At 52.0% G+C, this 23,931-nt stretch overlaps 1 protein-coding gene across 1 annotated transcript in view; it reads left to right on the plus strand.

The window, feature by feature from the left end:
- Positions 1–23,627, plus strand: part of RAMP1 (receptor activity modifying protein 1) — a 48,865-nt gene extending 25,238 nt beyond the window's left edge. Inside the window, exon 3 of the mRNA XM_070618770.1 lies at positions 22,983–23,627. Coding sequence (XP_070474871.1) covers positions 22,983–23,238 — 256 coding nt within the window. The 3' untranslated portion in view covers positions 23,239–23,627. The remainder of the gene's footprint in view (positions 1–22,982) is intronic.
- The last annotated feature ends 304 nt before the right edge of the window (positions 23,628–23,931 follow it).

A 23,931-nucleotide genomic window follows, 5' to 3' on the forward strand; every position in this document is an offset into this window, starting at 1 on the left:
TGAGCCCCAGGCCCAAAGCTCCAGTCCCCATGTCTGCTGACTCAGGCTGGCGCGTTGAGGCCCTGCGGGCTCTTTCCCTGGCCGACTGCAATTCCCCTCTGCTGGAGGAACAAAGAGCTGCCCTTGTGTGTCCCCTTAGAAGAGTCAAGTCAGGAAATTCTTCAGAACTCAGCAGCAGGTTGCAACAGCTGCTTTTGTTTTGAATTCCAACAGGAACTGAGAGGAGGCATCCTTCTTAACTACAGAGGTCTCTCTGGGGCCATGGGTGGCATCCTGCCTGGGGTTCCTGCTGTGCTCAGCCCATCTCGCCCAGGTCTCAGGATGGACCATGCACATGGAGGCCCCCTGCCCGGCTGAGATACGTTGCATGGGAGTCCCGCCCACCTGTGCTTTCAGAGCCAGCTCCAGTACCCACGTGGGTTTGCTCAGTGAGGCATCTGCCCTGGGAGTTGCCCCTACCCACGAGTGCTTGGGCTGCCTTCTTGTCTGGAGGACTGGCACAGATGCCCACTCCCACACCCCTCTGCCCGCCCTGGTTGGGGGAATCCTTCAAATATCTCAGAGCCCACCCTCACACCCTCAAGCCCAAGTGCACAGAAATCAGGTGGCCAACCCTTGATCCCTCGGGGCCTTCCAGGAGGGGCCGTGCCAGGAAAACCATCCAGGTGGCCTGTGAAGCCAGGCTGGTTCCACCGAGGACATCACTCCTGCTCCCTGGCCCAGACCTCAGCTCGGGGGCTCCAGCCCTGCGGGGAAGATGCAGGCACAGCCTTTCAGTAGCTGGGGTGAGGGTGGGTGTGTGTGGGGGTGGTGAGGACATCTCGTCCTTCCAGAGCCTTCCTGTCTGCGGCCTCCTTTCACCTTCCACTCGAGTCTTCTGGGTGTGTGTCTGTGGAGGGGCCCGAGATGCTTCTCTTGCTGGTTGTCAGCAGAGGCAGGAAGACTGAGCTGGGCCCAGAGCTCTCGGCAGCCACCCCTGTTGTTTGTTAGGCCTAGGCTGTGCCAGGGAGGCATCATGGGACTCAGGCGTTGCTGATGGGCAGAGAAAAGGGGTACCCTTTTCCCCCACCCTCTCAAAGGCAGCTTCCTGACACCCCCACCTAGCTGGTGTGTCAGAGAGGCTGTGGGAATGCCGGCTGCTCCCGGGGGAGAAGTGTACTGCATGCACCACCACAACCCCACAGCACCAACAACGGGGGCCATCTGTGAGCAGGGGTTGCCATGAGGGCAGCAAGGCAAAGGCCATCCAGGCCCCTCTGCCCTGGCTCAGGAGCTCAGCCACATGGGGGAGCAGATCAAGGGCTGGGGATGGGATGAGTGACGTGGGGCAGGACATGCTGGCAAAGGAATGAAGGTGCTTCCTGGGCTCTGGGCACCCAGATCTGTGCTCACAGAAGAGGAGGGGATGGGAGGGAAAGGTCTGGAAATCCACTTTCCTCCACCGTGTACCCAGAGCCAGCCCTGCAGTGGGCAGATGCAGGAGAAGAGGAGTCATAGGGACAATCAGAGGTCCTCAGATCGTGGCTCACAGCCCCACCCCATCCCAGCTACATCATCACCCCACCAGAAGGTACCTGTCTTGCTGTGTCCCACCAGCCAGAGGAGTTGTCTTCAGTTGGGGTGTGGGAGGCCATCATGGGCAGCACAGCACTTCAGCCGAGGGTCACCTGGACTCGGTGTGCCTGCTCCATGGCAGTTCTGATGCTGGTCCCCAGAGGGTCTGTTGATGCCCGCTTCTTGGGCTGTGGGGCTTGGAGGAAGGGAGTGAGGAACCCTATTTCCTGTCTCGGAAAGCTTCCAGAGAAATGTGGCCGCAGAGGCCGCTGGCTGAGGATCCCTTGTGGTCGGGGGAAGCCTGGGGAAGCTCTCCTGGCCTTCACTTTCCACACCCAGGGGCCGCTGCATCGTCTCAGCTTCCTGTTCACTCCAGTGCCCACATCTTTCTGGCCCCCGGAGAGGGAACAGATGCTTCCTCAGACATGGCAGAAACTGAGTGCTGGGCCGTGGTGCCGAGCCTGCTATGACATCTTTTTCCATCAAGTGAAAAACTGATGTCCTGTTTCGCAATGTCCTCAGTTTTGGTGATGAAATCAGGCCTGTGTGTCAGAATGTAAAAGGTCAGAAGTGGAGTGACACTGAGCAGATCCTGGCTGAGCAGAAGAGCAGGCAGGTGGAATTCATCCTGGTGATAGAGGCTCGCTCCACCACACCTCCCTCCCCCGCCTCCCCCTTGGACACACTGCTATGACCCCGCCTTCTCCATGGCCCAGAAAACCCCAGAACCATCCAAGCTGTGCAGATGGGAGTTTGCTGTCCAGGGAGGCAAGCCAGGCTTGCTCACACAGAGCTTCACCAAGCCTCGTCCCACGCAGCTCCAGGGGCTGTCCACACTGGAGGAGGCAGGCCGTGCATGGTGGGAAAGATGGTGACAATGATGAAGCTGTGCCCTGGCGTGTTGTGGCTGGTGTGTGGTAGGGGCTCCCAGGTGGAGGATCATAGCAGATGTCCCTTCCTGATGCTGACATTCACCCCAGGACTCATCCTGCCCCAATAGCTCCCGAAAGCCCAGTTATATGATCTCCCAGGATCCATCCATCCATCAGGCATTCAGTTGGTGAGCATTTCCTGGGGATACACGGGGCCAGGGACACTCGGTCCACTGTGGGGACCTAGGGGGGCTCTGGCAGAGCACAGCAGCCCACCTCCCCATGCATATTTTTAGGACACCTTTCCCCCCAAGTACCTTAGGGGACTTAAGCCCGGAGACTTATGCACAGGGTGCCCTGTGGGACACACTCTGAGACGGGCACGTCTTAGGTCTCCGTTCCCTCTTCTCCCAGCTGCTTGTCTCAGTTAAAAAATGGAGAACCCACTTTCTTAAAAATACACTCCTCTTGAGGAGCAAGAGACGGTGAGTTTACCCTCACGGCCAGAGCAGGGTGGAGGCAGCCAAGCTCAAAGGCAGGAAGGCCAAATTAACGTGTCCTGATTTTCCCAGTCCTGCTTATGTGGAGCTGTGCCCAGGTTTTCGCTATTATAAATGATGCTGTTTATAAGCAATGGTTTTTTTTTAATAGGAAATTAATACAGTTAAGCCACAGCATGGCTACTGACAGATGAGTGGTGTGGTTCCGAGCCTGGGAAGCAAACCCAGGCCACCAAAGTGGAGCTCGCCAAACTTAACCACTAGGCCCCCGGGGCTGGCTGTAAGCACTTTTGTGCATATAGCCTTACTTGTTTCTTTGACTAATTTCTTTGTTGAGAATTCTTGCAAGTGGGCTTATGGCCTCATGTGCCATGAACATTCTATGAATCTGGATAGGTTTTGCCCAATCACCCTTTTAAAGAATTTCGCTAATTTATTGTACCAGCAATGTACAAAAATATTTATGTCCTCATGGGTTCCCGAGTATTGAGTTTGTAAAGATTTTATTTTTGCAAGTTTCAATGAGATTTCCTCTTTTTTTTCTCATTCGCCCTCTTTGGCTGTTTGGAAGCTGTTCTCCTATAGTTGTTGGCAACTTGTTTTTTCTCAAGCGCAAATTATCTGACCATACGATTTGCTACTTATCTTTTGAGTCATTGGGGGGATTTTTAACCTTCTTTTACAAACTCTTGAACATGGTAGAGATTAGCAATCTGTCATTTTGTTCTAAATATTTTCTCTTCATATCTCATTTGTGTTTATTTTGGTGATGTCTGTTTTCCATGTTTTAGTTAATTAGGCTTAGTTAACACACATGCCCCAAGTCACGCCTCAGAGGTCTGTGATTTTGGCATACTCTTATCTGTTCCACAAATCCAATTGTCGCAATTGCAAGAGAATCATATGGCCACAATATTATGTTCTGTTTCTATTTAGTTGTCCTGTGTTTGGAAATAACATTTATCTTCTTAACACAGTGGGTAGTTACTCTGAGACACAAATTAAAATTTATGTCCTTCCTACCTCAATTATCCTTATATAATTTGTTAAATACTATTTCCTACCTTCATTGTTTGGTTATGCTTAATTTAACACATAATACATTCTTGTATGCATTAGAGCCTATTTCAACTAATTTTTACTTAGGTTTTGGGGCCATACTATACTATTTAAATGACCACAGCTTTATAATATTTTCCGTGACGTAGAAGACTTCCTCCTTCTTAGTGTGTTTATTTTCATTATATTTCACACTATATTTTGCTTTCTTTCGTGTATTTTCTGCCTATTTTTCCTAGAGAACCTAAGAATCATTTTTGTCAAATTCCATAAAAAGTCATATTGAGATTCTAATTGAGATGGCCGATCGTCAATCAGTCAATCTTGGGCAGGGCTGTTGGGTTCTGCCTTGTAGCAATTAGTACAGAAACCGTCATGGACGGTTGAGGGAGAGCCCAGGCATGGGGCTCTGAGAGGGACCCACCCAGGCCTGAAGCCTGCTGAGTCCATCACTACTTAAACTCTCTTTCCTCCCCAGGAAAATGGGTTTAATAGGATTTGCTTCACTGACAGTTCCTGATTTTCCTCTGTATGAGTTTCCTTAATCAGGTTTTAGGATTAGAGTCACATTCGCCTAACAGAATACATGCACTCGATGATGTTGGAGTCAAGGGTGGGAAATAATTTATGTGACTTAAGAATTATTTGTTCTTAAGAAGTTTGAATGAATTCATCACCAAAACCATCAGATCTAGATGGTCTGGGAGATTTCTTTCTCCAGTTTTTTCCTCCACTATTGATTCATTTTGGCTTTCTATTTCTTGTTTAATGTTTGTAGTTCGGTTACGTGTATTTGGTCTATATCCTTCAGATTTATCACTAAAACATAAGGATGCATTGTATTCCTTTAGATGTTTAATATTCTATCCAAGTTTTGTTTTACCTGTATGTTTTTCTCCTCCTTTTTTCTTTTAGATTCATCAAAGGGAAATGAGGCCGCTTTTTCATTAATCATGCCCATTTTTATAGTCTTTAGAGAATATACTAGGCTTTACATAGTAATGCCTTTTTAAAATTTTTGGCTTTAACTTTTATCAGTCACTTTTCCCTCTTTTTTCCTGTTTTAAAAAATATTTGCTTCTTTCCGAAGATACAATTTAGATGCTTAGTTCATCGTTTCTCACCTTTTTTTTTTTTATCACAATAAAGGCATTTAAAGCTGTGCTATTTCTCCCTAAGGACCTTCTTCACCACTTTCTGGAGATTTCGACATGTCTATTTTTTCGTTGTATCTTCTTATAGACAGTTACTGCCTTCTTGCTTTTCTTCTTCAGTTTTTCGTCAGGAAAGGAAACGTTAATTCTCCTGTTTTATTTCCCTTTGATTCTTAGTCTCCCCTTCTGTTGCTGCGGTGAGAGGACATAGAGTGAATAATGTCTGCTTTTGCAGTGTTTTTGCTGATATTTTCTTTGTGATCTAATATATGATGCCCTTCTGTGAACATACCATGAATTCTTGGAAATGAAGCTTGTTCCATTTATTCTCCTTAATTCCCACCAAAACAACCATTTAGTCTGCATTGTTGTGCTATTGAGCTCCTTTCTGTGTTTCTGAATTTTTTGTGTACTTAATAAGGGAGTATTAGATTCTTCAATTCTGATCGTATTGTTATTGTTTCTATCTTATTTTTCTAGCAGGTTCTTATGTATATAGTTTGCTCTGTTTTTATAGCATTTGAATTCCATGTTACTTTGCTGCTGTTATCAACCACGAAATATCATTGTATCTCTCGTTAACTCATTGAATAGTTTTTGCTTTAAATTGCTCTTCGCCTCACATGAACATTGAAATCCCAGTATTTCAACGACTTGAAGTCTACTCATAATTCTTTTTAGTCTTCTGATATAATTCTGTTTTAACTCTCTCTCTTGCAAACAGCTTATTGCTGGATTTTATCTTTTCATCTGGAGAGAGACGAGCCTTGTAACCAAGGAAATTACATCACATCGTATTTGTCCTTTTTTGCTCTATTTTCAGGCACTCTATTTCTTGTCTTGATTTTCATCTTTCTACGCTGCTTTTTTTTTCTTTTCTCCCCATTGTTGAAACGTGATGTGTTATCTTTTCTCTTTAAAATGAGGCTGAAATATTGGCAAGCTGCTTCTCACTAAGCCAGCCGTGAAATGTGAAACACAGTTGTTCTTATTCCTGTATTGATTTTCTTACATGGTCAAACCACGGACTTCGCCCTCCCCTCGACGCAGGAACAGCAGTCTCTCTCTCTCTCTCTCCGGCCTCCTCCTTCCCTCCCTTCTTCCATCCTTTCCTCCCTCTCTCCCCCTCCCTCCATTTCCTCATTGATTTCAATTAATGTTCTAAAACATACTTCTTCCTTTCTGGCCTCTGTTTTGGTTTCATTTTTACACTGCCCTGTTCTGACTTCTATCAGTCATAACCCTTGGTCTGAGAGGTCTCTCGGTTACTTATCTTTGCAAATAGGCTGTTCGCTCAAGAGTGTCTTATTATTTTTAACATCATCATCCCCTTTTACATGGATCTTTTCAATCCAGGCGACAGTTTGAAGTGGATCCTAGAAATAAGCCGTGTGATTCATACATTCTCAGAATTCAGAAATTTCTAAGGAGATCTTGGCTGCCTTTGTGCCTGAGCGACAGCTTGGCAGGGTAATGGATCTACGGTGAGCAACCGCATTTTCCGAAGTTTACATGGCTGCTGTTCCCTTGTCTCTGGGTTTGTGTTATGTCATCAGAGAAGGCAGAAGTGGTTTTGATTTGTTTTTTCAGTATGACCTCCCTCTTTCCGTCGTGGTTACTTGCAGGTTACGAGAACCAGGGGACCAGGAAGGGACAGCAAAGGCACGGGGCAGGCAGGATGTGGCCCGGAGCCCCTATGACTGCGTGGGGTCTGCCTGTGGGGGGCCCTTTGTGCAGCTCTCAAGACACACATTCTCAGACCCTGGGCAGCCAGCACCACTGGGGATGTGGGCTGACAGTTAACACCAGGGAGAGACTCCTTTCCAGTTGGCCCAGGGGCAGGTTGGGGAGGGGATGGGAGAGCCCTCCCGGAAGCCAGGAGGGTCTGAGGCTCTTCAGAGCCCCTGCAACACTTATTTCTCTGTGTCCTCATCCTCCTGATGCACTGGGGCTGCTCCATGGTCCAGGCTGGTGTCCCAGGATGGTTTTGATCCCGGCGAAGCCCCCGTGGCTGCCTGGAAGCTTTTCCCTTGCTGGGGGTGGCGGTGGCCTCACCTCCTGATGGGAACGTGTTCGCAGGAAGGAGAGACAAAGTGTCATCAGGCCTGGGGCCAGGGGTGGCCTTCTCCTGCCTGCATCTTGGCAATGTTCCTTCTCCTTTAAAAAGTTAGATGAGGGCACCTTGGTCCCATGAAGAGGTCCAGAACCAGATATTTAATAGGCTCAGCAGCTGTTTGCTGAGGACTTAGCAGGCGCTGGGCTGATGGTCCAGCTGCTGAGGAGGCTATCACACTCCCGGCGGGGGGAGCCCCATCAGTAGGTGGGGATCGGCCCCCAGCTCCAACCCTCCACCGGCTGTCAGGGCCACCCCTTGGGAACCTGGCACAAGACCACTATGCCAGTGGGTGAGGCCTTCTGCCCAGGGTGAGGACAGAACAAGAAGCTATCAGGGCACAGAGAAGCCACAGCCACTGTCCCCTCTCCTGGTGGCATAGTGAGCTGACCTGGGATAGTGCCACCCTGCCCAGAGGTCACCTTCACGGGACCCTGGGGGATTCAGGCTGCCCACCATGCCAGCATGGCCCACCCTGATGCCACTACACACCAGGCTGCCTGGGGAGTGTCTTTATGGACCAAGAAACTGATGGGGAGGGCAGAGGAGGGGCCTGAACCTGGGCCGGCAGGAAGCTCCAGACCCTACTCCTCCATCCTGCCAAGACCATCCTACACAGCGTAGAGAGCCAAGCCAGAGCTGGGGCGGGCCTCCCTGCCTTCTGCACACCTGGAGACAGACCCAGGCTTTAACCTTGAGTCACTCCTGCCCATCCCAGGGAGGGAGTCGCCCCTCCGGGAATGGCCCTGTCACCAGGCCTGAGGGCAGGCTTCCTGCGGGAACAGTGGACACCAGCAGAGTGTCTGCCTCGGTTTCCTGGTTGTCACTTCAGGCCCCTTGGCAGCTCCTAATCCGGGTCCCGACCTCGGGGTGGTGTGCTGGGCTCCCTGGCTGGGCTCATTCAATGAAGCAGGCCCAGGAAGGGTCTTCTCTCTGTAGCCAGCTACCTGCACATCCGACAGTGCACGAGGGGCCCCTTCTAGCATATCCTGACGGCTCTTCCTGTGCCAGGCTGTGCTGGCATAGGTTCCACGTCTGTGTCTCACCTCCTGGCAGGTCTCGGGGCTCCATCGAGTTGGGAGGGAGACAAGAAGCCGAGCACTTGTTCCTTCCCTCAGCTGTACGCACTCGGGGCCGGGTTCCGGGGAGATGGAGAAATGGTGCCTGCCCTGGCTGGGCTCTCAGTCCACGGCGGCGGCTCGCCCACAGCTGTGCGGTCAGTGATGGCGGGTGCCCATAGGAAGGGTAGTGGTCACCTCGGAGGGGCCTTCTCAGCCTTGCTGTGACTGCCTCCTATTGCGCGTGGGGACTCATACCCCCTTGCTGTGAGCCAGGAACCACTGCACCCATTTTAAAGGTGAAAGCCGGGAAGCTCAGTGCTCAAAGCCCCACCCGCAGTGTTCCATGGAATAGAATGTTCCACACCCTCCCCTTCCTCCCACACTCAGTGGTGCCCTGAGCTCCAAACCGGGTAGGACTGGAGCAAGAGGGACGCAGATGGAGGGGGCCACCTGGACGAAGGCAGCAAGTTGGCAGGCCTGACAGTGGGACCGAGGGTGGATGAGAGGGAAAAGCCCTTCCTTCCAGCCGCGAGCGTTGCTTCACAGGGATAACGTCCCCAGGGTGTTAGTGTCCAAATATAGCGCCCCGGCTGTCATGCCTAATCCTGGGACTCAAGCACGTGTGCGCACCCGTGTCCCTGCCAGGGTGGGAGTCCTGGGGCCCGGCCAGGCTGGGTGTGGCCAGCCGGCAACTTTGCCTCCCTAGACCTGGGTGTCAGCACGGGGGTCCCAGGAGATCCTCCTGGGGGTTGCAGCGAGGCCACAGTGGACACGGTTCCAGGATCAGCCACGTTTCCCTGAGTTCTCAGCCCCCCAGGAGCTGGGATCACCTCCGGTGCAGACACCCCCAACCCGCTGGGCCCTGGGAAGATGCCCGCTGAACTTTGAAACCGCGGCTTCGTCTCCGTGAGCTGTGGAGCCCAGGAGCCTGGTTTCTGCGCAGGCCTGTTCTCAGAGGAGACACTGTCCCTGCCCGCCCGGTGGGCCCCCTCCACGGAGAGCCCGGCTGAGCAGCTCCAGGGTCTGTGTCTGGCACCAGACAGGGCTGCACATGGAGCCAGGAACGGACTTAGGAACCTCGCTTCCTCCTTGGGCGGAGCTGCCCAGATTGCCTCCCACTCGGAGCGGATCCAATAAAACAGGAGCAGTGGAGGGAGGCGGAGGAGGCAGGAGGGGCACGTGGTGTCCAGGACACCCCCTCCCCGAGAGGGGCTTCTGGGGGGAGCAGGGGAAGCAGCGACCTATGTGGAGGAGCCAAGCAGACCCCAAGTCAGACCCCTGGGCCACCTACCTCACTGCCACCTCGGATCACTGGCACGGTCACCTCCCTAGCTCCGTCGTCTGTAGGGAGAGGATAGGACCCCGACCCTTGAGCTGTTGTGAGGAGTAACCCTACTGTGTAATTAGGTGTTATTGTGTCTTGCCCCTTGAACAGCAGAGGGCCAGGCCATTAACCGTCATGGGGGTATGCAGTGTTGCCCCCAGAGGCCACAGCTGGCTGCAAGGGGGGCATGTTGGCATCTACCTCAGCCTAAGAAGGTCCCTGTTCTGCATGCCCACAGCTCCCCGAATGGCTCCCAGGTGGCCCTCTTAGTTACCGGGTGTCCATCACCCAGGGGCACCCAGACTGGACCTGACCTGTCCCCAGCTCCCAGCATCGCATGCTCCCAGCAGGAGCGAACTGCTTATGGACAGACTGCCCAGCCCCAACTGCAGCCAGGTGGCTGGAGAGGTGGGTGGTGAGCTCTGTCCACCCCGTCGGGGTGCCAGCCTCCCGCTGCATCTCTGCAGCCTTGGGTCCCTAGAGTCCGATCTCCCAGTGCGGTGCCCCCAGCCCCCTGACCCCCTCCCAGGCCTTCCTGCTCCTCCATCGTGGGTATTTCTCTGCAGGCTGGGCCCAGCCAAGGAAGCCTGGGGGCTGGCAAGGAGCTGGTCAGTGTGGTGGCAAAGCTCTGTATGGTCCACTAAACTCTGTTCAGATCTTCTGGAAACACGGTAAACACAAGTGTCCCCTCACTTGATAGCAGTCACCTTAGTCGGGCCTTCCCCTGTGGGGATGGGGGAGTAGGGACCATCCCCTCGTATGCATTGGCTCCTTGGTTTCCATCTCAGCCCTGGGGCCAGTCTTCCCAGATGGAGATACCGCAGCTCACAGACCCTGAGTCTTTTGCCGAAGGACACACAGCAGCTTGGCAGGCTGTGTTCTCCCAGGGCAGCTGGCTGAGGTGGAGGCTGAAATCCAGCTTGTGCCCTGCTGGCTGAGCTGCACACCCTACCTGGAGGAAGGGGTGCCCTTCCGCATTCCACACAGGGCCCTGCACGGCCCCGTGCGCAGCCCAGCCTTCAGGTGGCCTCTGCATGTTGCTTCCAGGTGGGCCCAACCGGTCTGGGTGCAGAGCTGAAGCATCTGCTCAGGGCGTCCCCCTCTCCGCCACCAAAGTGTGCCTCCCCATTATGGGGTCCGAGAGGCAGGTTGTAGGGGCCGGCGGTGGACACTTATAGCTCTGAATGTACAGACTGGGCACCTGTGCTTCTGAGCAGGGTGTGTACAGGGGGCCTTGGGACTCCCCACCGCAGATCCCGTATCTAGGCAGGACCCCCTGATATCCCCAGGGCTCTCTGTCCCCAGGGGCTCCAGGTCAGCCCTGGCTAGAAGGAGCCGTGACCTCCACCACCCGCCCTCCTGGCCCCAGGCTTGGGGAACAAGGGCTCCAAGTGGCACCCTCTGGTGGGCCCTGGGTGGCAGGCATGTCACCCTGGTCATTCATTCACGATGGTGCACTGAGCCCTGTGTGTCTGCACAGGGGCCGGGGGTAGCAGGGAACCAAGGGGGCATGCCCTCCCCTCCCCAAGGTCACAGTCCAGGGAGGAAGACAGACAGCAAATGGACAGCCACAAGAGGGTGAAGAGGGATGGGGCGGGTACTAAGTGGGAGCACTGGCAGGCCCAGAGGAGGCAGCAGGGGGACATATCCAAAAGTGCCAGGCCCGAGGACTGAGTTGGAGGAAGCAGATGCCCGCAGGCCAGGGGCTGGGGGCAGCAGGCTGGGAGGGTTTCAAGAGGAGAGCCATGGGCCTCGCCACCCCCTACTGTACAAGCCGGGGTGGGAGAAGCTGCTTCTCTCCAGAAGAGGAACCCTGAAATCCATCCCTGCGCGAGGGGCCACAGGGCAGGTCCTTCCTAGGTGCTCCTGAGAGGCAGATGGAGACGAGGACGTGAAAGGAGATGGCATAAGACTCGGGAAGCCAAGTCTCCCCGTGTCTGCAGGACACTGTTGGGTGGGGGGTGGATGGCCGGGTTCCAGAGGGAGTGAGGATGTGGGGGAAGGGCCTTTGGGAGCACTGAGCCCCCGCCCAGGGCCTTGTCTGTGCTGTGTGAGCGGGGAATGCCCCTCTGTGCAGCGTCTCCCAAGCTTGATTGACCCCAGAACCCTATCTTACAATTTTCCTTTGTAGAGTGTCTCGGGGGATAGGAAAGCTGGGCTGGCTTTGGGCCAGAACAAGAGAGACACGAGGGGAGAAGTTCAAAGCCAAAGACCCAGCGGGTTGGGGAGGGGGAGGAATGGCGGGAATGGGGCCGCAGAGGATGTGTCCCGTGTCTGTTTCCCACAGTCCAAGGGTGGCGGGGTTCCTGGGTCTCCCCTGACCCCTCACTTCTGCTAGTTATCAGCCGATGCATCTCCCGGATGGCATGCCAGCGTTGCCTCCTACCCAGCAGTGAAAAAAATCGGCTCACTTCCTCTTCTTAGCTGGAACCCTCCCAAGGGTCTTTGTTGTCTGCTTTATTCATAGTCTTTATTTCCTAAGAGAAGGGCGTTCGCCCACCTAGCTAAGTAAGAGCCCAGTGGCCAGGAAGGTACAGCTTAGCCGGGGAGCTGGTGAGGAAGACTGAGATGGAATTGGCCTCGGCCAGTCAGTGAGGTTTCCATGAAGCCGGTTGTGTTGTCTGGGTTATTTGTTAGTGGAATCCTCATAGAGCGTGCACAATGCTCTCATTTCTTGGACGGGGATGGAGCTGGCAGTCCCCTGTGCTCCCTGGGAAAATGGGTTTGCCGAGAAGTCAGAAGTCCCTGTTCTACCACTTAAAGAGATAAAGCGTAGTGGGAAACTTGGAAAAATTCATCTGAAAGTGTGCATTTGCACACAGTGCTCACCTTACCCCATCGACACTCTCCGGTGGGTCCGCCCTGGGCCAGCAAAAATGCACAGCAACTCCCACCGCTCGGTCCCAGCTGACTGTCCCAGTTTGATTGGATCTGTCTGACCCCCATGATTACAGAGGGTTTCATTGTGCAGCGTCCATGTTCCCGCCACTCCCGCTGCAAGTCCCAGGGGTGCAAGGAGCCACATGGAGTGAGATCCAGGCACACAGCTCACTCAGGTCCCCCCGACCCCGCACCCATTCCCAGGCTGACAGCAGCATACTGAACTGATGTGTTTTTAATCAAACAATTCACAAGACTTCCTTATACGTTCCCCATAGCGTCAAGGACAACGACAGACGCCTTGTCCTGCGCTGCCTCCAGGCAAGGAGGCAGCCGCCCTGGCTCACGGGCGCGTGGGCCTGTGGTCTGTGGGAAAAGCGAACCCCGTGCGCTTGGTTATCGCAGTGCAGGCCGCTCGGCCCCTCCTGGGTGGTCGGGGGCCCTTTGGAGAGATGAGCTGGCCTGGTGCGCTCACTCGGAGCCTCACGCAGGCCGGGCCAGGCCACGGCACAGCTTTCTGTCACCAGAGGAAGTAGCCCGGTGAGTGGCCACCCCCTCCCTGCTTTGGAAAGCTTCCACTGTGACTATTTATGAAGCCTTGGTGGGAACCCCGACACCAACAGCGGAAACCACAGGGGAGAAGGCGGAGCTGACCACCTGAAGGTCCAGCCAACGGATTCCTGCCTGCGACGGAAATGCCTCTAGGGTTCCGAGGATAAATGCGATGTTTGCTATGGATCTGAGAGATTTTTATCACATTAAGAAAAGAACCTCTGAGGGGTTTACAAGATTGAGGTTTTTTAAAATCAGAAACAAATGTTGAATTTTATCAAATGCCTTCTCAGCATGTACTGAAATGATCTTAGGTTGTTTTCCTTTGACATATTGGAGTGTGATTTTATAAGGACAGGTTGAAAGCATTCCTGACAGAAACCCGTTTTCCAGCGTTCTGTACGGCTGGCTTAAACTGGCTGGTGTTTTGCGTCTGTGTCTGTTTATAAGCGAAAGTAAAGGACGTCTGTGGCTGTGTGCGTGCGAGCTCCGAGGCGCGTGGGCTTGCCGTCTTACGGGGTTGGGATCCAGGTTTTGTTAGCTTTTTAAAAAGAAGTGGGAAGCTTGACATCTTTTTCTATGATCTTAAGAATTTGAAAGAACTGCCTGGGTCTAGCAGCTTTGGTGAAAGGAATTTTTTAATAACATTTTCTGGTTTTCTTCTCAGATTTTCTACTTTTTAGATCAATATTTGATAGTTTATAGTTTCCCAAAAACCATCCCAATCCGTCGAGGATTCTCCAATTTTTAACGTACTTTTTTGCATGTTAATCTCATACTTTTTCTAATCTTCTCCTGTCTGTGGTTTTGTATACCTGTGTTTTCTCTGCTTTTTTCCTAGGTTAGACTATCCAGGAATGCGTCATTCCATTGTTGCTATTTTTCTAAAGAATTAGCTATTGAATTTACTTATTCGTATTCCTGTTTTTAAAAGTATCAGTAAATATTAGCTTTTAATAAGTATTAATGGATTTAAATTATTTGCCCCTTGAAGAGATTTATTTTGTTGTTCTTTTTAAAAATGTCTTGATTGGGATACTTCGTTCATTTATTTTCATTTCTTTTTGTTTAGTAATAAGATAATTTACAATGGTGGATTTTTCTCAGAATTCTGTTTTGGCTCTATTCCGTTAAATTTTACAGGTAGTATTGCCATTACTGATTTCTTAATAGCCTATAATTGAATTTTTAAATTCTTATTTAATCCCAAAATTATGAGTGAACTTCCATTTCTAGAGATTCAGTTTTTAAAAAATTTATGCTTTTCTTATTAACTTCTAGTTTTTAATATTGTAGTCAAAGAATGTTGACTTAAAATTTTGTCGCGTTTTTCTCTGCTGCCTAAATAGGACCCAGGGACGTTTAAGAGGATCGTTGATTCTCTGTAGACTAGAAACTTGGTCATATGGTCACCGAATCAGGTTTATTAACTTTATTTTTCATTTTTATCCCAGTTTTTCGCTACTTAACCTGGAGAGGTGTGTTCAGGTCTCCCACGTGAAGGTGTTGTGGATTCTGTCATGTTGCTCACAGCTGTAGGCTCTCTGCGCCATGGAGCTCTCCTCGCACCTTCTCAGGGTGGCATGGCCCTCTTTGCCCACTGACTGCCTTTGCACTGGGCTGTGTGCTGTGTCTGCTAAGACGACCTTCCCTGCTCTCCTCCTGTTTCTGTCCCGCCCCCGCTTTTGTTTCACTTTGCCTTCAAGGTGACCGCTGTGAACAGGGCAAGTGGGATTTTCTTTTCTTCTTACACTGTCCCTGCCCTCATGGTGTTTGCAATCTAGTTGTTGAAACCAACAGTGAGTGAATAATCTGATGGATTACAGTACAGGTGCACAGAGAGACACATCTATGAAGGAAAACCCTGCTTTACTGGGGAGCCAAATGAGGCCGAAGTGATGTTTGAGGGATGAGCAGAGGTTGGCCTTGTGAAGATGGGGTTAAGAGCCTTCCAAGTAGAAAGAGCAGCATGTGCAGAAGTCCTGAGGCAGAAACATAGGCCAGTACGGTTAGAATGTGGCCAGTGAGAGGGAGGGGATATGGTTGAGAGTGAGGGCCTTGTGAGGACTTTTGAATCCAGAACAAGGGAGCATTGCAAGGGTGCAAAGATGTGGACACTGGGCTAGGGGAAAGGCAGAGCTGTGGCCAGGAAAGCCAATGATGGGCTGGACCCACCGTGCAGAGGAGAGGAAAGCAGGGGAGAGGTTGGATGGCCGCCCCTGACTAAGCTGGGTGGGGAAAGGAGAAAGGGTGCAGAGGTGCCAAGGCCCCTGGCCCATTTTCAGTACAGATGAGTGGGAGCTGGTATTAGAAATGTGAGTTGCTATAACCCACAGAGACCGGTCACTTCTGCCTATTCCTGGTCACAGTGACATGGCTGCAGGAGGGGAGGGGAACCCCCGGAAATGGGAGGAATCCGTGACAACTCAGGGATTGCGCAAGGCTTCCCCGGCGTGGGGGATGGGACTGGGGTGGGGCACTGGGAGTCAGGTGTGTTGGCAGCCGGATGTGGACAGGACCAAGCTTCCGATGGAAGCGGACGTGTCACAGGTGTCACGTTGCAGTCGCTGGTCTAGGGGGGAAGGAGCGCTGCAGGGTGCAGGGCCCCTCCAGCGGCGGGCGAGGTCGCACCAGGCTGCCGAGGGAGAGAGAAGGCTCGGGAGCCTGCAGGGAGGTCCTGGGGGGCTGGCTGCGAGGGCCGAGGTGGGGCGCGGAGGAAACGGGGACCCGAAGGCAGGAGACCAGGGAGGGAAGGTCTCCGGGGAGGGGGCGCCATCTGGTGGCCTCGCCCTTCCAATAAGGAGGTCATGGGTCACGAGTAGGAGCCGAGGGGCTGGCTGGAGCTGGCAGCAGAGGACGCAAAGTGGGGTTCTGCCCTCGGAGCCCACCCCTGCGCCCACCGACCCATAGGGCCCTCCTGCCCCCGGGTCCCGGCGCCCCTTGGGAACCGGGTATCCAAGCCCCCAGCATCCATGCGAGGACCACGGTGATGTGCGTTCTACGCACCAAGCAATAGAGACCTGAGAGACCGACCCAGCCCAGCTCCAGCCGAGAGCGAGAGCGGTGGGGTGGAGGGAAGCCGCCGGCCGGCCCGCCCGGGCCCTGGGGGCATCAGGAACGGGGGAGGGGGGTGGCTGGACGTCCCAGGCCCTGCCCGCCTTCCAGGTGTGCCACTGCACTCCTGCGTGACATCTGTTGGAGGGTCCCAGCCCCCGGCATTGCCACCTGGAGCAGGGCTGCCAGCCAAGTGCCCCCCAGGTCCTGGGAGGGGGGTCCCAGAGGTCCTTGCCATGCCTGGCATGGCCAGGGGAGAACCTGCTATGCGGGGAAGCAGAGTGCCAGCGCAAGGGGGGCGTCCCGGTGGTGGGGGACACTGCCCCGCCCCTGGGGCAGGATTTCCCCCGCCCAGCTCTGGGCAGAAGTTAAGTTAAGGAGAGGCAGAAATGTGGCGTGCTGGCAGCGCGCTCAAAGAGGGGCAGCGTCCCCGGGGACAGGGCTCCTCGGGTCAGGGGAGGCAGGGCTGGGGCCAGGGCCGCTCTGTGAACCCTGGGCGTGGGCCCCTGGCCAAGAGCGGTCTGCCGCCGCCCCCAACACTCCTCCCACCTGCTCGGGATCGTTAGAATAGCAAGCACATAAGCGTCCCCCGGACAGAAGGCCCCCTCCCGTCACAGAGAGGAAGAAATGAGCGCCGGTGGCTGCAAACGCGGTGACATAGACGTCCAGTTTCCTACAGGCTTTTCTCACAAATAAGCTTTTAAAAAATATAATTATAAAAATAATGTATGCTCGCTGTAGAAAACTTGGAAAAGCCTCAAAAAAGCAGAGCTAAGGGAATGAAAGTCCTTCCTATCACTGCCCTCTGGTGGTGAAAAGCCGTCTTAACAGTCTGGTGCGTTCCCCTCCTGCTTGGACCGTTTTATGCTGAAACCACCTTGCTTCTATCATTTGGGCTCACACTCTTCTTCTTTTGTTCAACATTGCAACATAAATATTTTCCTACATCTTAAAAATTTCTTCCTATGTATCATTTTAATAGCTCCCCAACAGAGGCTCTGATAAGCAGTTTCTTTCATCACTGTCCTATTTTTCCCTGTTTTTCATAATTATAAATTTGCAATGAACATCTTCTTACGTTACTTTTGTCTACATTTTACATTATTAACTTAGGATAAGTCCCAGAAATAGAATTACTGGGCCACAGTGCATCCATGATTTTGAGGTTATTGATACATATTGCCAAATTGCTTTTCAGAACAATTTTACCAGTTTATCTTCTATTAGTAATGAAATGAGCCCCTGCCCATTTCACTCTACCCTCACCAGCATGGAGTATTCTCGTTTTAAAAATGGGTTTTGTTTGAATGTTTGCTTTTTTTTCTTTAACGGTAAGGGCAAACGTTTTTTTCAGATGCTTCTTATTCATTTGTATTTCCAGAAGAACTATTTCGCCAAAAGCATCATGGGTAGCCTTCTCTGTGACTTGCACCCACCCACACTCCTCCCCATCTATCTGAACGCCCCTATCAGTCTGGTACTTTGACAGGCTCCTCAAACCACCCTTGGATGGGTCACCTCCACCTTCTCCTGCACTGACTGCCAGGACGCCGGGTGGTGCCGCCTCTCCTGTGCCCAGCAAGTATTGAAAGCTGGGAAGCCACTAGGTTGTGAATTGTCTCCCAGGTAGATGGAGCCAAATACCGGTGCAGAGAAAGCCAACCAAAATCCAACAGTGGCTCCTCCTCAGACTTTTGAGGGCTTAGACATCACCTGGTCAACTTTTGCTTGAGTTAATAGAACAAGAAATGTATACATTAGGACCCGCACACCAGTTGTCGGGGAGGGGGGGTGAGGTGTCCACTTATTGGGCCCCTGCTGTATGTCAGGCCCTTGACCTCATTCAACTTGATCTCCCAGTAACCCTGTCAGGTGGATACCTGGCTCTTCATTTGAATATAAGGAGACCAAGGCTTGGATAAGTGAGGTGAGGTCCCCGGGATCACTCAGGATAAGAGGAGCTGGGGTTTGAACCCAGTTCTGTAGGATGCCAGGGCCCTGGCTCAGATATTCCACATCCGGGCCAGTCCGGGCTAACTGGAGGACAGCAGCAACCACAGGTGTCCCCAGAAGAGACAACTCGGCTGCGGCATCAGTGGGCGCCTTCCTGTCAACAGACAAACAACCGTGAATCATGGTGACAGGAGCCTTGACTTGGGGCTCAGACATATTGAAATTCCCACTATGCTGTTCAGAGCGTTCCAAGCAAAGTTCACCAGAATAGAACACCCTAGCCAAAAAAGGATAATTATTCCGTTACATGAGAACTGAAAATAGGGGGTTAAAGCAAGAATATTTTTTCGTGATTATTTTGGGCCCTTCCGTCAGTACTGTGCTCTTTGGAACAAAGAATGTCTGTTCTCTGAGGGGAATTCTGTTATCACATCCCTGCTGAGAGAGCTCAAAGTATTTATTGAAAGTTTCAGCTGTCACTTCTGTATAAATAAACAGGATGAAGCGGGCAGCCGACTGCACATTTGAAATATTTTTAGACGGGGGTGGCTTTGCAGACTGGAAGGATAACATTTCAAGGAGAGCGTGCCTGATCCCAGAATAGCCCGCTATGGGCTCAGCCTCAGTGTGGCCTCAGGGTGGGGTCTCCTTCGGTGTCACAGTTCCCTGAATCCTGGGCTCCTTCCCATCCACCCATCCCATGGTTAGCCAGCCCAGAGATGGCAACACCTCCTTCTAAGGACATCCCAGCTCCACTCCTCAGGCACAGAGGATGGTGGACGGCATTTAGGATCAACTGTCTTCACTGGGTCTACAGAACACCAGCAACAACCCTTGGGTTTGTGGGGCCTGAGACAGGGGAGAAGACAATCATTCAAACCAGTGTTTGCAACATGTAGCCCTGTAGCTGATCAATAACTAGCTCAAAAGTCTGGACTTTGGTGTTTAACAATACTTGACATCTTTAGCACTTATCAGGTGCCAAGCACATGATAGACATGGATGCATTTTTCCTCACAATGAGGCCCAGCTTGTCATGACCGCCTGTGGCCTTTTCCATTCTGTTTTCTCCTTGAAACATGAGTCCTCATTCACTTAGGAAATCCGGGCACCTGAGAGGGCACAGGTCCCACACACTCTCTGCTGCCTCAGCCCCCTCCCTCCCTCCTTGTGCCTCATGCACTTGGCCCACTCACATGGACTCCAGGAGGCCTTGTGCACCCTCGGTAATGATCCAGAGGGCAGCTAGGTCAGAAAGAACCCTGAGCTGGTGGTTTTGAGACCATACGATGGGGCTGGGGTGGAGGGGTGTTGGGTGCTGGAGAAGCCCTAATCTTTCCCTGTCTTCATTTTTACTCTTTATGGAGCTCTTCATTTCTTTGTGTGGGTCCAAAATTCTTTCTGCTATGTTCTTTTGACTGAAGAATTTTAATATTTCTTGTTGCACACGTCTGCTGGCAATGCATTCTCCAGCTTCTTTTTTTTCTGAAAAGGTCTTTATTTTAACCTCATATTTGAAAGCTATTTTTGATGGGCGTAGGATTCTGGCCAGACAGGCGTTCCTCCATCACACCCACCAAGACTGTCACCCCATTGTCTTCTGGCTCACATGGTCTCAGGTAAGAAGTCTGCTGTAACTCGTCATTCCTCTGCAGGTGTCTTTTTTCTATGAATGACTCCAAGATTTTGTTTCAGGGATTTTTTTTTTTCTAATCTTGGGTTTCAGAAGTTTAATTTTGATGTGTCTATGTGGTTGGTTGTTTGTTGTTGCTATTGCTTTGGTTTTGGTCCTCTTTGGGATTCTCTGGCCTTCTTAGATTTGTGATTTGATGTCTCCTTATTTTTGGAAAATTCTCAGCCGTTATGTCTTCAGATATTTCTTCTGCTCCATCCTCTCTCTTTCTTCTAAAACTCAAATTACAAGTTGGAGTTGATATCATTGATAGTTTATTAATGTGCCACAGCTCTTGGATGCTGTGTGTTTTTTCTCTTTGTGTTTCAATTTGGGTAATTTCTACTGACCTGTCTTCAAGTTCACTAATTCTTCCCTCAGATGTCAAGTCAGCTGACCCGTCAAAGGAATTCTCTCTAATACTGTGGGGTTTTTTAAAAAAAATTTCTAGCATTTCTCTTTGACTTTCTTACACTTTCCATCTCTCTGTTGGCATTCTCTATCTGTTTGTGCGTATTGTCTACCTTCTCACCTGGTCCCATTATCATATTGATCTTTTTCAAGTCCCTGTGCGATAATTACAACCTCTGGGTCATCTCTGAGTCTGATTCTGTTGATTGCTTTATCTCTTGACAATCTTGATTTTTTTTTTTTTTAATTTCTTGTTGTTGTTGCTTTTGAATGGAAGATTCATAATTTTTTAATTAAATGCTGAACATGCAGGTGTAGAACAGAAGAGACAGAGGTAATCATATTTCCATCCGGAAGTGGGTAAGCCTCTTCTGTCTTCTGTCCGTTAATGTGGAATCTGAGTCAATCTTGTCAGAAGCCGAACTGGGTTGGGGATTTGTTGTTGCTGTGATTACCTTCAGAGCACCACAGGCCTCCAGTGGCTCCAGCAATGGGCTGCCATTGCCTTGTGCTCAGGGTGGGAGCTAGAGAGTGTTCCCCAGTGTGGTGAGCCACCGTGCACACCTGTGCCACAGAGTGGGTCTTTCTCCACCTTCTCCCAGCAGTGGACTGCCATTGCTTGTTATTCTAGGCCAGGTTCATATTGGGGACATGGGGAGGAGTTCCCTGTGTCCTGGTCCAGCCTCAGCTTAGACAGGCCCCATGCCCTTGGCCTCAGCATTCCTGTTCCTCCACCCTGTGGCAGCCAAACTCTGCCCTGTAGCTGTGGGGTCTTGGGTGGGAGATTCCTGCCCTCCCTCATTGGCAGGAGACCTCTGTTTGGTATTGTGCAGAATCCTAGGCCCAGGATAATTTCCTGCTGCTCTCCCCAGGGAAAAGAGTCTTTTAACCATCCTTCTCCAAGCCATAGTGTGTCTATCTTGTGCCCTGGGGCTGACAGGCTGTGCTGTCCTGCCCTCAGCAGTTTAAGGCTTTGCTTCTCAGGAGAAAGGGTCTGGGAAAGTGGGAGATGCTTCAGGCCTGTTCAGCTGCAGCCACTGCTCATCCTCCAGGGGCCCAAGGCTGTTGCTTCTTACTCAAGAAGGACTTGGGAAATGTGTGGTGTTTCCTGCCTGATCCCCTGCCTGCCCATGGTCTTTCTCACGAGTGCCTGCTGGAGCCTCATGGGAAAGAGTGGCAAGTCAGGGAGCTGCCAGTGCATTGGGGGCCCCAGCAATTCCAGATGGACCCTCCAGCCCACACTTGGCCTGTGACAGTTTGTTATTATTTAGCTGAGTTCTTCTCGCCTCTGGTATGGTGGTGCGTCTTGTTCCCATGCTCCGCCCCATGTGAGACAGTCCCTGTGCTGCTCCTCCTTGAAACTCATGTCACTTTGTTGTCTCTCAATCTCGGCTCTCTGACGGACTCAAGAAAATGTATGATTTTGTAGTTTCTTCAGCTTTTTTTGCTGTTCATGTGAGAGCAACACTCTGCAGCTTTCTCCATCCTAATCAGAAGCAGAAGTGACTCACCTTCTCGAAAATATATTTTAATTTCCCCCAATGTTGAATCTTCATTTGTTAAAAAATAATTTGCTCAAAAATTTACACATAGAATTACCATACAATCCAGCAATTCTGCTGCTGGGTGTCTACCCAAAAGAATTGAAAGCAGAGACTCGGACAGATATCTGCACAGCCATGTCCCTAGCAGCAGCATTGGTCACCATCGCTAAAATGTGGAAGAACCCAAGTGTCCATCGATGAATGGATAAACGAAATGAAGTGTGTACGAACAACAGAATAGTATTCAGCCTTCAAAAGGAAGGAAATTCTGACACATGCTACAACACGGATGAACCTAGAAGACATCACGCCGAGTGAAATAAAAGCCAGACACAAAAGGACAAATAGCCCATGATCCCACTTGTAGAGAGGTCAGATTCATAGAGACAGAGTGTAGGATGGCGGGTGCCAGGGGCAGGGAGGAGGGAGGAACGGGGGGGGGGGGGAGTGTTTAATGGGGACAGAGTTTGGGTTTGGGAAGATGAAAAAGTTACGGGGATGGTTAGTGGTGATGGCTGCACAACAATGTGAATGGATTTAACGCCACTGAACTGTACCCTTAAAAATCGTTAAAACGGTACATTTTATGTTATTTATATTTTACCACAATTAAAAAAACAAGGAAAAACAATTTGCTGGTGCTTGCCATGTGCCAAGTATTCTTCTAGGTGCTGGGATTACAGACAAACGAAACAGACAAAATCCATGTCCTCGTGGTGCTTACCCTCAATAAGCAAAATAAAGATGTGACTGGGAACGATGGCAGCTGATGGTCCTGCTAGGAAACCCCAGGAGGGTGGGAAGTTGGGGGCTTGGGTGGGGGCCTCACAGCAAGTCCTGTGGACACCTCGGGGAGCTTCCAGGCTGAGGGGGCATGCGTGGGGTGATGGGGACAGCAAGGGGCTCCAGAGGCTATTGGCTTGCCCACTCCCAAGGCTTGTTGCCCCAGGCTGAAGACGGCCGGCTGGTCTACCTTCTAGTCCATCCTTGGAGTGGTGTCCCAGCCCCTGGAATCTCGGAAGCAGCCGGGGATGTTCCTTACCTCCAGCTTGCCTTCTGGGGTCTGGGCACATGCAGGACATCTGGGGAGCCCCCACGGGAGCCATCCAGGAATTTCGTCTCCTAGAGCCAGGGTCAGTCGCAGCCCCAGGGCCTGGGCTTCTGGGAGGCGCTCATCACAGTGGGGAATGCAGTGGAGAGCCCCCAGCTCGGATTCTGCCGGGGTGGGGGAGGGGGCACTGCCCACCCAGGGACTGACGACCTGCTTTTCTGTCTGCAGGAGCTACAGGGAGCTCACAGAGTGCACCAGCCACGTGGCGAAAAAAGTGTTCTGCTTCTGGCCCAATGCGGTGGTGGACAAGCTCTTCGTAGCGATCCACCAGCGCTACTTCAGAAACTGCTCCGTCTCCGGCAGGGCCGTGCGGGACCCGCCCAGCAGCGTCCTCTGCCCCTTCATCGTGGTGCCCATCCTGGTGACCCTGCTTGTGACGGTGCTGGTGGTCTGGAGGAGCAAGTGCCCCGAGGGCATCGTGTAAGCGGGTGGCCTCGGGGCTGCCCATGCACCGAGGCTGCAGGGCAGGCAGGGAGGGTCGGGGGGGGGAGCCATGGGCCTGGCCCCGTGACAGCATCCTGGGCCTCACATCAGACCAGGCCCCAAATCCCTCTTCTTCTGCCCGAGAAGAGCTAACAGGATTGTGGAGTGATGGTGGCGCGGGCGTTAACCTGGAAGACCCATGGCAGGAGCTGGAAGCAACCCTAGAAAGGGGACCCCAGGGGCCAGGAGGGAGCAGGGGGATAAGCGCCATTATTTCTGGGGCAGGGTCCGAGCTCTGTCTCCCAATGTGTTGATAAACGACCCTCAGCTTTGTTCTACCCTCTGGCCAGACTGTGGATAAGTAGATTGTGATTAAAAAGATGTCCTGGATTTGGGAAGTGTCGTCATTGCTGGGTCTGGATCCTTGGGAGCAGAAGGGTGGTGTAACACTGACCCCTTCAGATCCGTCTTTCTCTGACAGGAGCTGCCATCACAGGGACCTTGGATGGGGGATGATGGTGGCAAGGGCCCCCGAGGTGGTGAGGCACCGTGTGTGCACTGAAGGTGCTCCCGGGGGATTCTGAGGCCCCCACCCCACCCCTCCACAGTGTTTAGAACCACTGGCTCAGGGGACAGTGGTTCACAGACATGACAAGCCCAGGTTTGCTCGGTTTTTACTGAGGCCCTTCCCAGA

This window comes from Equus przewalskii, chromosome 5 (assembly GCF_037783145.1).
Source record: "Equus przewalskii isolate Varuska chromosome 5, EquPr2, whole genome shotgun sequence".
NCBI classification, from domain to species: Eukaryota; Metazoa; Chordata; class Mammalia; order Perissodactyla; family Equidae; genus Equus; species Equus przewalskii.